Source organism: Zingiber officinale, chromosome 10A (assembly GCF_018446385.1).
Source record: "Zingiber officinale cultivar Zhangliang chromosome 10A, Zo_v1.1, whole genome shotgun sequence".
NCBI classification, from domain to species: domain Eukaryota; kingdom Viridiplantae; phylum Streptophyta; class Magnoliopsida; order Zingiberales; family Zingiberaceae; genus Zingiber; species Zingiber officinale.
In genome coordinates, this window is record NC_056004.1 from 46,887,368 (window position 1) to 46,902,382 (window position 15,015).

General features: G+C 33.3%; 1 protein-coding gene across 1 annotated transcript in view; it reads right to left on the reverse strand.

Moving 5' to 3' along the window:
- LOC122026998 overlaps positions 1 to 15,015 on the reverse strand; it is a 46,500-nt gene that overhangs the window by 23,897 nt on the left and 7,588 nt on the right. Inside the window, exons 3-8 of the mRNA XM_042585778.1 lie at positions 14,659 to 14,743; positions 13,768 to 13,837; positions 12,715 to 12,775; positions 12,583 to 12,636; positions 6,608 to 6,764; positions 6,427 to 6,523 (exon numbers count right to left, since the gene is read on the reverse strand). Coding sequence (XP_042441712.1) covers positions 6,427 to 6,523; positions 6,608 to 6,764; positions 12,583 to 12,636; positions 12,715 to 12,775; positions 13,768 to 13,837; positions 14,659 to 14,743 — 524 coding nt within the window. The remainder of the gene's footprint in view (positions 1 to 6,426; positions 6,524 to 6,607; positions 6,765 to 12,582; positions 12,637 to 12,714; positions 12,776 to 13,767; positions 13,838 to 14,658; positions 14,744 to 15,015) is intronic.

The following is a 15,015-nucleotide window of genomic DNA, read 5'->3' on the forward strand; positions in this document are numbered from 1 at the left end:
ACTTCTTTTGTTTCTCAAAGTTGATCCAACACCACTCGAGTGAATTTTTCTCTCGTTATCCTTCTCCCGTACTACTAATCCAAGACAGTCTTGGTACATTCTTTGTCTTTTTTTGTGTGCGCGAGAATTATTCTAAATGGCTCATCAAGCTACAGTATCGCCCTACCGCCACTCTTCTCCGACAAAGATTTTGGCTAGTGGAAGGGCCAGATGGAATTCCACCTAAAGACTCAGGTGAAAATGTAGATCATAATCTAAACTGGATTCACATTCCCCATTAAAGATAGAGTACCTCTAGCCTGTAACAAATGAGACGCCTGGAGGTCGACGCTACAGCGACTCAGACTCTTTAGTGTGGCCTAACCAAAGAAGAAATGAATCGGGTTGGACCTTCAAAAGCACCAAGGACCTAGTGGAGAAACTGATCGAGTTACACGAAAGTAAGTAAACGTGATTTAATTTAAACAAATTGTATAATATCAAAATACAGAAGGGGAGCCTTGGCGCAACAGTAAAATTGTTGCCATGTGACCAAAAGGTCACGGGTTCGAATCCTGGAAACAACCTCTTGCAAAAAGCAGGGTAAGGCTGCGTACAATAGATCCTTCCCCGGGACCCCGTATGGCAGGAGCTTCGTGCACCGGACTGCCTTTTTTTTTTTTGTATAACATCAAAATACAAGATGGAGAATCAGTAAGCCCTAAATCCAAGACTTGCTCAACAGCTTACACGTAATCTGACAACCTATTGAAAACCACGACGATCGGGTATACTCTAAAAGCGTTTCTAAGAAACACATTGTGGGCATCTATAGTAGATGCTTACAAAGTTTTAAGGGACCTTTAAAAGGTAAAACTAGATGAATTGTTTTCAGAGTTTGAATTACATGAGCAATCTAATGCTATATTTGCCGAGAAAGGTATTGCTCTAATTACAGATAGAATCAAGATTAAGGAGTCGAAGCCCAAGTCCCGAGCTGAACTCGAATCCGAAGACGAATCGAAAGACGACGAAGAAATCATCGTCGAACTAGTCAAACTGGTTCAGAAAATGCTCAAGAAGAGGAAGAACCAATCAAATAGCAAGCAACTGAGCCCGAATCGAACCACAAAGCCCAAGTCAGAAGTGATCTGCTATGGGTGCAACAAGAAAGAACATTACAAGTCAGAGTATCCAAACACAAAAGAAACCAAGAAGAAAAGGAGAAGGAAGGCCCTGAAAGCAACATGGTCTGAGTCGTCGAAAGAGTCGGATAAGGAAGAACAAGCTCAACAGAGCTACCTGGCGTTAACAATAAAGGACTAATTAGTCGAGTTTGATTCTGAGTTGGAGCCCTAGTCCAAGTCAAGCCACGAATCTGTATCTAATTCAGAAGGTTCAAACTCCACTGTAAGTCCAGCGTTAATTGAAAAATAATACAATATGTTATCGTATTTAACATGAAAATTAGTCAAATCCAATATTCGGGTCTAAGACATTTCAAAACGCGGTATCAACCCTTAAGGAGTAGACTAACCTAAGTTCTTTGATTTACCAAGTTCAAAGTGGAACTTCAACTCAAGTCCAACAACTTGAGGAAGAAAATTTCACTTTGAAAAATCAAATCAAAGAACTTTAAGATTCATTGGAACGGTTCACTTTAGGCTCCAAAAATTTTGATATGATACTTGGAAAACAAAGGTCGTATACAATCGATTAGGACTCAAATACAAGGCTAAAACACAATTTAAATCAATCTTGTCAAATGTAAATCGAAATACTAGAAACTAAGTCCAAGTATGGATCCTTAAGTTAAACTTGATTAATCAAGTTGAACCAAACCAATATTGGATCCCTAAGGATCAAATTCATTACCTAGATAGAGTATATTGAGGTTATGATTCGGTGGACCAAATAGAAAAATTGTTTTCTTTGTTAGATAAATTTACATGTTTATTTGATTTACAACTTTCCTTGCATACTTATTTTTCTGCTCCATTTAGAACGGTTAGATAAAGATTTAGGCTTGTTTGACACTTGCTCAATCTAGTACTAGGGTTAGGCGAGATGATAATACGTTAGAAAAACTTGGTTTAGGGAGTCAAGTAGGGTAAGGCATATCTGCTTGGTCTACTTAGCTAAGTGGAACTAACCGAAACTACCTCATCACATCCTAAACTACTTAGACTAGGGTTTCTCAAGAAGAAAAATTAAGTGAATAATTTCTTAAAAAGACTTTGTCTAGAAGTAGTAGTTGCCTTAATATCCAAAAGTCTTGTGCCTCGTCATAACCTGAAAGCTAATTTTTAAAATATGCACTTAAGTAACTAATTGTTAAACCTAAATCTAACTCAAATGTGAATCAATATTTAGAATTCAAATTAAAATGATAAAAATAAAATAAATAATCATCTCACAAAACCTATAAAGTTCTGATTGATAATTTAGAAAATGTTGAGATGGATTTTAGGACTAATTTAAAATAGACTAATCAATTTAAAATCAAACTTAATTAACTAAACCACTTACTCCAACTAATTCAAACCTAATTTAAATCTAAGTTAATTCAATTTAACACAAATTCAATAATCCCAAGTTAAATAATTAACTTAAACCTAAAACCAAGTTAATTTCAAAATAAATTTTAACTTAAACCTAAAACTAAATGAACTTAAACAAATCAACTTAATTAAAACAAAAAAAAATACACAAAATAAACTTAATTAACATAATAATTAAACTAAAACTTAATTAAGTTTTAATTAATTAATTAAGTTTCGGATTAATTAAATAAATTTGATTAATGGTCTATTAAATCTGAATTAATCAATTAATCTACTTAAAACAATTTAATCTAATTAATTCAACTTAAATATTTATCAATCCGAAAGTAATCAAATCCAGAAATTAATTTAATCTAACTTATAATTTTAATCTGAAAATAATTTAAACTTAATTCATAATTAAGCTTAAACATAAACTTAATTAATTAAACCTAAATCTAAAATTAATAATAAACTTAACTGAACTTAAACTTATTTAACCTAATAACTCTTAACTTAAATAATTAAGTTTATTCAATAATTACAACTTAAATCCAAATTTAATTAACTCAAAATTAATTAAAAATTCTAAGAGTGAAAACAATGCTTATATAAATCTAATTAGTACCAAACAAATTTAATTAAATTACATTGTTGAAAATTTAATTGTTAAAAATGATAACATGTATGTCTAGACTATAAGGAAACAATTAATCTTGCGTAAATATTGCATTTTCTATGGTTTAATTGTTTAATTAAGCTTGATATTTTCTTTCCAGATTCATGGTTAGAAAAATTTATTCTTACCTTCAAGTGTTTTGAATTTTAGAAAAAAATCCATTTAAAACTAGTACCTTCAGGTATTTAGAAAAATTATGCCAAATATTTTTGAGTACTTAGAAAATAATTTTGAAACATTCTGTTATTCTAGAAATAATTTTGAAACATTCTATCATTCTAAGTGTTTTCAAAACACTAAAACTCGAAAATATATGTTAAAGTGTGCTTTTCAATAAATATCTTTTGGAAAAGTTTTTCAAAATGCCTATTTTCGAAGTTAAAGTAGATTATTTTTAAAAATATAAAATATGTTTGAAAAATGATTATGCTTTCAAAACTATCAAGGAGAGAGTTTTAATTAAGAGGGAAAATTTTTAAAGTTAAAGTAAAATGTTTTCGAAAATAGTTTTTTTTTTCAAAATATGTAGATTTTCAAAAGATACTTTCAAAATCTTAAGAGGGAGAGTTTTAATTCAAGGGGAGAATTACTTTGAAAATAGCATGTTTGAAAATTCCATATTTTGAAAATTCTATTGAAAATCTATTTTCAAATTCTAATATATTTGAAAATTTCCTTGAAGCTCTAGTTTTCGGATTTAAAAATAATTTGATATTTTTGACAATTTTTTTGGAAAATTCATAACTTCACATATTTTTGAAAGTCCATTTAAAAAACTTAGCATTTAAACCTCAAAGTGTTTTGTACTTGAAAAATATTTTTTTAAAAAAAAATCATTCTATGTATTTGAAAATTTCTAGGTGTTATTTAAAAATAGTTCCCCATACTTCTAATTGCATGGAAATATTTTTTCCTAACTACTTGATAATATTTTTCACTCCCTGTTGGTTTTTTATATGAGTCAACGGGGGAGAGAATAGGTTAAAGTTTTCAAAAAAATTTAAGTATTTTCAAAAACCTCAAGGATATTAACTTCAGGGGGAAAGGTTAAGTTAAGAAGAGCTTTTGTAAAAGTACTTGAAAATTGTTTACCTACTATTTTCTAGTTTTCTAGATTCTTGGTGCTAGGAGCACCAGATAATCGAGAACTTGATTTTGAACAAAGGTTCAAAGTTAAGACTTATTATTGTTCTAATAAGCTTGACTAAGTGTGCAAGAAAGTTGAGACTAGTCTTGCTCGAGTGGATTGGGCAAAAAGTCTTGGTCGAGTGAATAGGGCAAAGAAGTCCAAGTCGAGTGGGCTGGATAAAAGTCTTTGCAGAGAACGTCGGACAAAAGTCCTAGGGGTCGAGGACACTAGACGGGAAGCCCTGGGGGTCGAGGACACCATACAGAAATCGAGACGGGTCGAGAACTAGACATTTAATGGGAAATCCTGAAGGTCAAGATCGGATGTCTAGCAAAAGTCCAAATAACTATAGAGGATCAAAAGTTTGACAAACAAATAATCTCTTCTTAGAGGAGTAGGTGAGAACACATTCCCTTGAAGAGAACAATAGTCGTCAGTCCGATCTAATGTTTCAGTTAAATCCAAAAGTCAGGACCAGACAGTCGCGAGACAGTCAAAACTATTTTATATCTGTTTTATATGCTCGTGTGCTAACTCTGTATTGCAGAGGCATATATAGATCTTCAAATTCTGCACGCGTGACCACCGACAAAATCTGATTCTGAGTCCCAAGTCAAAAGATGGACTTCGGAAGATTGTTGTGTTGAACTAATAGCTTGGAAGAGCCCTAGTTGTTTGGGGGATCATGGACCGAGGCGCCCCAGGTTGTTTGGAAGCGCCCTGGATCAAAAATTTTATCTCGAAGAAGAGATAACGCACGGTGCATCGGATAAGGCCTACTTGAGGTGCCCTAGGTCATTGGAGGCGCCCCAAATGCCTTATATAAGCAACAGAAAACTCATTCATTCTACGCTCAAACGATCTTCGCACTGCTCCGAAATTCGACTAAGACGCTGAAACGCTCCTCCAATATTGACAATCTACTTTGGATTTTGTCTTCGTGTCAGTTTAATTTTTTATTTGCATTCATCTTTTTCGTGCATGTTTTATAAGGACGGTAAACTTGTTACCGCTCCTAATCTTTTGTAAATGATGAATTGATAGTTGATTGCCCATTGAAAGTGATCAACAATCGCGGACCTTGGACTAGCAGCACAAGCTGTAAACCACGTAAAAAGAAATGTCTTTCTGTGCTTGTATTTATTTTATTCCACTGCATACTTTATGAAAACAGAGAAAAAATGAAACGCACTATTCATTTTCCCCTTTAGCACTTCTTCGAGCCTACACGTATTCTCCACTAATCCGACATTTTATTATTTCACTTTAATACTTTACTTTCCTAAGCACTTTCATACCTCTATTGAAATATCTAGTTCAACCACTTTTCTATTTTGCATCCCATTTAAAATCTCTACTAAATTACTTAAATTAAATTGGTTACTTAAACCTTCATTAAAAAGTTAATAAAAATATCTCTTCCATTGCTCTTAAATTTCCTCATTATTCATAAGTACCCTATTGCATTCATCTTTAATGCATCTTGATATTATTAAAAATGTCCCAAACATACATATTCATGAGTAGCAATGTGGAATCAAATCACAAGCTCTTTTTTCTTATATTTGGGAGGAAAGTCATTTTCAGAGATTTTATCTATATAAATTGCATATATGAAACCAAGATAGTTACCTTTTCAAGAACTCTAACACTGTTATATATAATATTGAACATAGGTTGATCCATGCTTCATTCCTTTTGCAGATTGAAGAAACAATAAAGCTTTTTATTGATTAGAAAATAAGAGTTTTAAATTTGTGTGATTACCTTCTTCTATCTAATCCAATAAAAGAGGGATACTTTATTGGAAATCTAATTTAGTTAACATAAGGTAGATTACGAAGGGATGTAGAGATTATCCTGATATATAGAATATGAAATTCAAGTAGGTTTGTCTATTGTAACCTTCCTTACTATGATTTTTTAATCCATTGAGGAATTTTACCAGAAAATGAGATATTCCAACGATATAAAAAAGGTGGGTTCCTTTGAGTTTCACATATTCTAATATTTAAGTAATATAGATTATAGAGAGATAAAGGAATGATAAAGAATAGAGCATCCAAATCTAACGGAACCTTAGCCACTTAATATACCTTGAAGCAATCTCCAAAAGCCTCAAATGACCATCATGCAATGGATTAAAGGAGCCCGACAATATTATCATCCTATCTGAAGTTGAAGCATTCTGGTCTATAAGAACAGACGCCAGTTAGATCTCAAATTGTAGAAATAAATTATGTTTGATAATGAAGGATTAATCTGAGTTCACAGTACCACAGAAAAAATCATATCTCTTCATACAAAGAATCCCATCGATAACTTGCTGCAGCTCCTCATCCTCATTAATTCGCATTTCATATTCACTGGCTATTTCAGATTCATACAATTCTGATTTAATGGTGGCAGGAACTTTGCATGCATTTGAAATTGCCTTCCAAAATCAGGTAATGTTTAATCAGGATTGATGCAAATTAAGTATACTATAAGAAAGACTATCAATAATTTAGAAGCTAAATTATGTTTCAAAAAAGCATATTTAAAGATTGGCAAAATTATAGAAATGACAAAAACTTTAATTTGATATAAAGTAATGCAAATTAAGGCAAAAAAAAAAAAAGTTTGAAGGCATAACAAGTTAATGCATATGATACATTATGCAATTCTAGAAATGAAGCATGGCAAGAAATATTAATGGGATGTTAAATGTAGGAAAAGGCAATGTAGAGATTTTGATAGTATAAGATGCATAAAAGATGAAAATTTAAAAAAAAATCTCTTGAATGATAATTCATCAAAAGGATTTGTATTGAGCAGTCTTGTAAGTGGTGAAAAGGTTGCATAATAATCAACACAAATACTTGGATGTAGCCTTTAGCCACCAACTTTGATTGATGATCAATTGAGTCATCAGATTAAACTTGATTGTTTAAGCTCATCTGCAAGTCACTAGGCAAAGACCTGATGGGGGATTAAATGTATTCCTAGTATGTCAATCAAGGTGGGGCAGCAATCTCAAAAACCATTGCTTGTTTTTCTGTCACAATTAATATAACTTCCTAACTGGTTTTGAGTTTAGACACTTAGACATGGCAAGCTCCCGCAGAGGAAGTGAAAGTAACTGGAAGAAAATATGATGGGCAGGTAAACTTACACTTGCAAAGTGTAAAAGGAAGATATAGGTCAGAAGGTGCACAAGTGTGGAAAGATGTCTAGAACCATCAGACAAAGGAAACAATGGCAGAGGCATCTTTACTAGTGGAGAAAACCTGATATGTCATAAATGTACCTGCAGTGGAGGTGGAGTAAGCAGAATTGGGGTGATCGACACAATGGAACATCTTTACTATAGGGGCAAATCGACGGTATGGAAGTGGACAAAAAGAAGAGGCATCTCAAGGAAGGTGAAGCTAGCTGAGACTACATCAAGGTCATAGTAGCACTTGTGTTAAAAAGTATCCATAAAAAATAGATTGAATGGATGAGGTGATAGCATATGTTGAAACAGAGAGATATGTATCTGAAACATCAAGGAATTGATAACATTCAACAGATGATGATTCTTGCATTTAACCACCTAATTTTCTCCTGTATACATAAGTTTACTTGTTTGGAAGGCAATACCCTGAGATGTATACATGAAGAGAAAATACAATGCATGCGTGCAAAGCATCATCAGTTCAAAAGGGTTTTTGATAGAGAGAGGCAATGAACTTATATTTTTAACAAAGAAATTTAAGTGTCTTGACGATCTTGAACTGACAAATAAAAAAACATGAATACAAGTGACAAAATAACAAAAATTCAACCTAGAAAAAACAAACTGTCCCCTATAATGTCAGGCTGAACTAACTCAAATGGACTAGTAGATGGTAGCGATAAATCTACTGGAACTAGCAGGAGGGTGTAGTGCTACAAATAAAAAGGGCCAAACAACTAAAGTTTAGGTTTGATGCCAATATAAACCCCATAAATATGGGAGGCAACATGTATAGTACCACCAGAGCAACTTAGTTAACATAGTCTAGTAGTATATATTATATGAATTAACAAAATTTATTTTTTCATATGAATTCATGGGTAAATGAAACCAATAATGGTGCTCAATTTAAAGCTCAGAATGTTCGAAGTGTAATAAATTTCATGCCACAAGATCTCATATTACGAAGATGGAATGATTGTCCATGATGCTATCTGTCAAGATATTAAGATATTCTTCTTTCCTTATTTGGTTTTTATATCCCTTGATTATCTCTCTAATTATTGCAGTAATTAGAGAGATACTTCTTCCTATATTAGACACTAAGATTAAGGGATATAATTGCTATAATTATTGTTATATTCCTTCCTATATTAGACCCTAGAATAAAGGAATATTATTGCCGTAATTATTGTTATACTTCTTGATAATTCCCTCAAGGTCTATATATAGTAATCCATTTAGTGAATATAGACAGAAAATATTTTTCAGAAATTCTCGTTTGTTTATTTTGTCATGGTATCAGAGCCAATACTCTGAGATTAATTCTTCTTGTGTCTAGTTGCTTATCGAGCTCCAAGATCTCGGTGATTTGTTCTTTTTTTCGTGTTCTTACAATATGTTTTCTTAGAACAGATCTCTTAGTACTTGTTTCTAGTTGAAATCATGTCTTTAGAACCATCTGAAAATTTTCTTGTTCGATTTAATGGCAAGAACTATTCTTCTTGGGCATTCCAATTTCAGATATTTGTATATCATGGATCCTTGGAAGTGTGGAAGCCTCCATACTTCTCAATCTCAAGCCTTATAAGACCTCTAGAGAAATGTGGGACTGCTTGAAGAAAATTTACAACCAAAGTAATATTGCACGAAGGTTTCAATTGGAACTCGAGTTGGGTCAACTCAATCAAGGGAGTATGCTTAAGGGAGGTTTAAAGGAAGAAGAGATATGACTAATGTTCAGTGCTATAGTTGCAAAGGACTCGAGCACATTGCCACTAATTGTACTAAAAAATTCTGCAATTATTGTAAGAAATCAAGGCATATCATCAAAGATTATTCCACTCGGCCTCGAAAGAAATTTGAAACTGCCTACAATGTCTCAGTTGGTTCCTTAAATACCCCTAGTCTTGGTCAGTCTTCTATTACTCCTGAAATGGTCCAACAAATGATACTCTCTGCCCTTTCTGCTTTAGGCCTCTCAAGTAATAAAAATTCTAATCCTAAGCCTTGCTATTTTGATTATGGTGCTTCAAATCACATGACCAACACTCCCTTGCCTTTAAATAATATTAAAAAATATAAAGGAGATTTTTATATTCATATTGTTCCTTACCTATCACAGCTGTTGGTGATATTTCACCCTCTTTGAATACTATTTTTGTATCTCCTGAGCTATCCACTAATCTGACATATGTCGGTCAATTAGTTTACAACAATTGTACTGTTCAAATTTTAAATTTTGGTTGTCTTATACTGGACAAAGTGACCGGGAAGATGATCGCGAAGGGACCTAAAGTGGGGCATCTTTTTCCTTTGTTTCTATCTCTCTTTCCGATGTCAAATAATATTACTTTTAATGTTGTTCAATGTGATAATCATGTGTCGCATAGACGTTTAGGGCACCCTAATTCTCATGTGCTTCAAATCTTGCCTAAATCTAGTTTACTTGGAAATAAACATTCGACTTCTTGTTCCAATACTGATATTGTTGATTGTGCATCTTGCAAACTTGGCAAAAGAAAAACACTTCATTTTCCATTGCATAAAAATAGTACCACCAAACCTTTTGAACTCATACATACTGTGTATAGGGTATTGCCTTGTAATCTCTCATGAACATTACAAATATTTTACATTTATCAATGATTTCACTCGTTTTACTTGGGTATATTTTCTCCGGTCTAAAAATGAGGTTTCCTCTTTGTTAAAGTCTTTCATGCTTTAGTTGAAATACAATTTTCTGCCTAAATCAAAACCTTGCAATCTGATTCAAGTGGTGAATGTGTCAAATGAATTTCAATTTTTTCTTCAAAGTCATATGATCATATCATAACGTTCTTGTCCTTTCACTCAACTATAAAACGATGTGGCTAAAAGAAAGAATTGTCATCTTCATGATGTTGTTCGCACTCTTCTAATTGAGTCTTGTGTTCCCTATCATTTTTGGTGCGAAGCTTTATCTATTTGATTAATAGATTACCATCTCTCAACTTACCCTTTGTTTGGATGGGGTGAGCGAAGGTTCATTAACGGAAGGGGAAGGGAGGGGAAGGGAGGGGAAGTAAAGTATTTATTTTCTCCTTGCTTGAGAGGGAGGGAAGGTTCATTAACGTACCATGTTACTGTGTTTGGGAGAAAAGTGAGAGTAATGAAGGTTAAATATATAAAGTTACAAAATTACCCTCACTTTTGTTAAAGACTTACACGTTCAAGAAGCTAGTGCATCTTGCATACATTTATTGGTTAAAACTTATGCATTCAAGCAATTGTAGCTCATTTGTTAAAGTCGGTGTCGGCATCAAAGTTAGTGTCGGCGTCAAAGTTGGCGTCGGCGTCAAAGTCGGCGTCGGTGTCAAAGTCGGTGTTGGCGTCAAAGTTGGCGTCGATGGAGTGCGAGTGTCAGGCGGTACAAGTCGGGCGGTTGTGTGTTTTTTTGTCACGACATAAAGAATACCTAAAACAATGATTTGGGGAATTAATATAATAAAACAGGGATAAAATTGGAACACAATTTTTTTTAATTCCCCTTACCCTTCCTTACACCCCAAATTGAGGTGTAAGAAATTCTTTCGTTTCATGGGAAAGGAAAGTTAAAACTTACCCTTCCTTACCTTTCCTTTCCGTAGCTCACTTCCTCCAAAATAGGGTTTCAAGTTTACCTTCCCCTTCTTTACCCTTCTCTCCCCTTCCCTCACCTCCTCCCAAACAGTGCATTAAGCAATGATTCTCCCTTGATTATCTATCTAATTATTATTGTAATTAGAGAGATACTGCTTTCTATATTAGACCCTAAGATTAAGGGATATAATTGTGTAATTATTGTTATATTCCTTCTTATATTATGGTTGCGAAGGTGGAATCCGCCACCCCAACAACCCCACACGGTTGGCCCCACGACCATATGTGAGGAGGTAAATAGGGAAGTTGTAATTGGCAGCCTATAGTAGCAACTCTGTCCCGTGCTAGCCAACTCAACCCTGCCCCGAGGGCTATTCCTTCCTATATTAGACCCTAAAATCAAGGATATTATTGTTATACTTCTTCCTATATTAGACCCTAGAATTAAGAGATTTGATAATCCCTTCAAGGTCTATATATTATAATTCGTTTAGTGAATATAGACAGAAAATATTTTTAAGAAATTCTTCTTTATTTATTTTGTCACTATCACGGTCCTGTCATAATACCATAATCTAATATATGCCACAAGCTAACTGGCATGATCACATACATGGTACCACATTAAACAAAGTCAAGTAGAAATGTACCAAACTGCATCCATAAGATATGATCAAGGAAACCTTATGTCTTCACATCAAGAAAAAAAATGAAACAAACTTGCTTGAATGGAATGTAACACATTCTCATGAATCAAAAGTCATAGTAAGCCTATCCTTTTAACTTGAGAAGAAAATGAAACAAATTGATCAAAAAACAAAGAACAGTTGCACATGAACTTATTCACATTAGTAATAAGCCTATCAAGTATCGGAAACTGATCAAATACATTGTTGTTGAAATCACAACTCCATTTATGAGAACGCGAGCCTACTTCCTATATTAATCTTCTCTACATAATTTGTTCAACCTCAGCAACCCAATTCCCAAGAAAAATAATGAGAAATGACATTTTGAACCAAATGGAAACAACTCAGTGTTAAGACAAACTGAATCATCATTCATGCTCCTAAATATGGCAGATGTTGGCGTTGTTCTTTCTTGTGTTTCCATTGCTAATTAATTCCTTAATAATCTGATTTTCTTACTTCCTCCTTTCCTCAGTTCCCTGGTTTTACTTTTCTGTCTTTTGCATTTTTCCATTTCTGCCAACAAAAATTGAGAAGTAAGACTTGTCCTAGGTTAACCTTGTACCATTCTACAGTCAAAACAATCTACAATTTTAAACAACATTCTAAATCACCTTTAGAAAAGCATCTTAAAAGTATAATAACTGGAAGTGGCAAAGTAACTCTGTTATACTTTATGATTAATGTAAAGATCATGGATAGATGTAATCAAAAATTTTATATGCATGACAAAGTTAAAATACCTTCAACAATAAATGACTAGAAACTCTATCCTCTTCTTCTCGAGTCCGCAAACCCTAATAAACATATAACATTAGTGGACTAGAACAAAGAATAATCTATTAAATATATGGGCATAAGTTTTAAGAGACTACTTTATTTAAAGTCACACTTGATGTCCAAAGACAATCGAACGTTCGTGTTGACATATAAAACCTACAAGAACTTTGATAGATCAGGTATGCAAAAACAATAGAAAAGCAATATGTTTAAGCTCTCACCTAGTATTCCAAAATTAACATTTTTGATTTTCTGCCAAGGTACAAAATCATGTTTTCTGCATCTATTTGGTATAAAATCATGGATGAACTGCATAACTGCCTATTGTAACAACAAAAAGAAAATCAAGCAGATAACAATCATACCGCTTCCTAGCATATGAAAAGCATTGTAAGATGCAAGATCTTCAAGGAGTTAACATAAGAAATTTAACTTATTCAGCTAATATTAAGAAATATGCTTACTTATACTAGGTTAGGGAGAAGGAACATACTCATAGACCAAATCACAATGACATAATATCCATTAATCTAAACCTGGATAGAACTCAACCACAAAATTATACAATTTAACTTATGATTAATTTTCATATGCTAACCTTTACCACCTTTAACCAATCTATCCCACCAATCAATTTTAACAAATTTATCCCAAACTATTTAAATCTCTAGCAATCTATCCCTTCATTAAATTTGTTAGGAAATTATGTTTAAACAATGACATAACATCATTCTAACCTGATTGCATGCAATCAATGACACATAGATTTAGCCCCCACGGGTTGGCATAGTTGGTACCTGCATAGGTGGTTGCTCCAATAGGTCTTGAGATCAATTTCCAACTAATGCAAACATTTTGCTCCAATAACACGTAGATTTAATATATTTTATTTTTCAATGTTTTTTCATCTAATACGTACTAAGGATGAATGAAATACTATTTAAATCAAATAAATACTAAGTGTATGAGATCACAATTGAGTTTGAAAAAATTCATTCTATTTTATCATATAATTGTTTAGTAGTAAATGAATAATAAATGGCATGGAGGCATAAAATTTTTTGAGAATCAAATAGATTGGAATAGCTTGATTAGAATTGAATTGTGTGTGTTATTAATAGAAAGCAAAAGGAAATTTCAAAGGATACCTGTGGTCACCATGCTTTGAGTATGTAGTAGCCAAAGACCCTGTAAACCCAACACCCAAAACTGGCAAACCTGTAATTTCACATTTGGATCAAATTATGTTAGTAACAAGAGAAACATTCACATGACCAACAATAAGCATGGTTATAACAGTGAAGTAGTCACTATGCTGTCCAATTCACCTCATTCAGAACAAGTCAATATCATTGAAGAATCCCTATTAATATTAACAAGATTATTATCTAAACTTAATGACATCCAGGTTCTATGTCTATGTTGCATGATCCAGATTTCTTCCACACCATGGTTGTGCTTCCTTCGAGGGAGAAGAGATGAAAGCTAGCAACTATTGGGGGAAAAAGCAAACAAGAACAGATATTGGTGAGGGCTCTAAGGACACTATGAGCATACATGAGGCAAGAGTAGTTTTTGGTTCAATTAACACAGAATGATTTGGAAGAAAAACAGCCCAGGCTTTTCTAACATTTCTCTCCCTCATTTTTCTACCAATCGAAGGAAACAACTAAATATTTATTTTTCCATCCTACACTTCCCTCTTCTTTATTTACCTCAAAGGAAACACAACGTAAAGAAGCTTCACCAGAGGCCGCCTTCTCCTCCTGTAGGTTGGCAACCATGTTCCCATATGTTGCTAGATTTATGCGCACAACAGTTAAATGAAGTTTTATTTATTTTTGTGAAGCCAAGTGACATACAAATCAATATACCTGGGTATGTAATTCTGACTAATTCTAATAGCTCAACTTGTTCTGATTGCAACTTGACACCAGTAAAAAGTAAAAACTGAAAACTTGAAGAAAAAAATATATATGCACAAGATTAAGAATCACATAGCAACATAAAGGTGTATTTAGTCTATTCTTTGTATGAACCTGCTCGTGAAAGCTTTAAAGCACGATTGTATGCTGACAAGGCCATTTCCTCTGCTGTCTGGAGGCTAGCAAATTGTGTAGGAGTCTACAAAAAAAGATACAAAGGTGGCCTCTATAAAAATGCCTATCATGTTCTGCATAAGTATCAAGGAAAAGGATGGAAAGTATCTTTTTCCAAAATAAATGGATGCACAAAAAGCCCACTCAATTTGGGAATAAGGGCATGGTTCCTAACTTCAGCAAACAAAAATTATCATGCCATGTTAATAGCAGTTCTCATTTTTCAGCATTGTGATAGCTCTCAAAAGAAAAAGGAATATTACATTGTCATCTATAAAAAAACAGAGGCCCAATCCT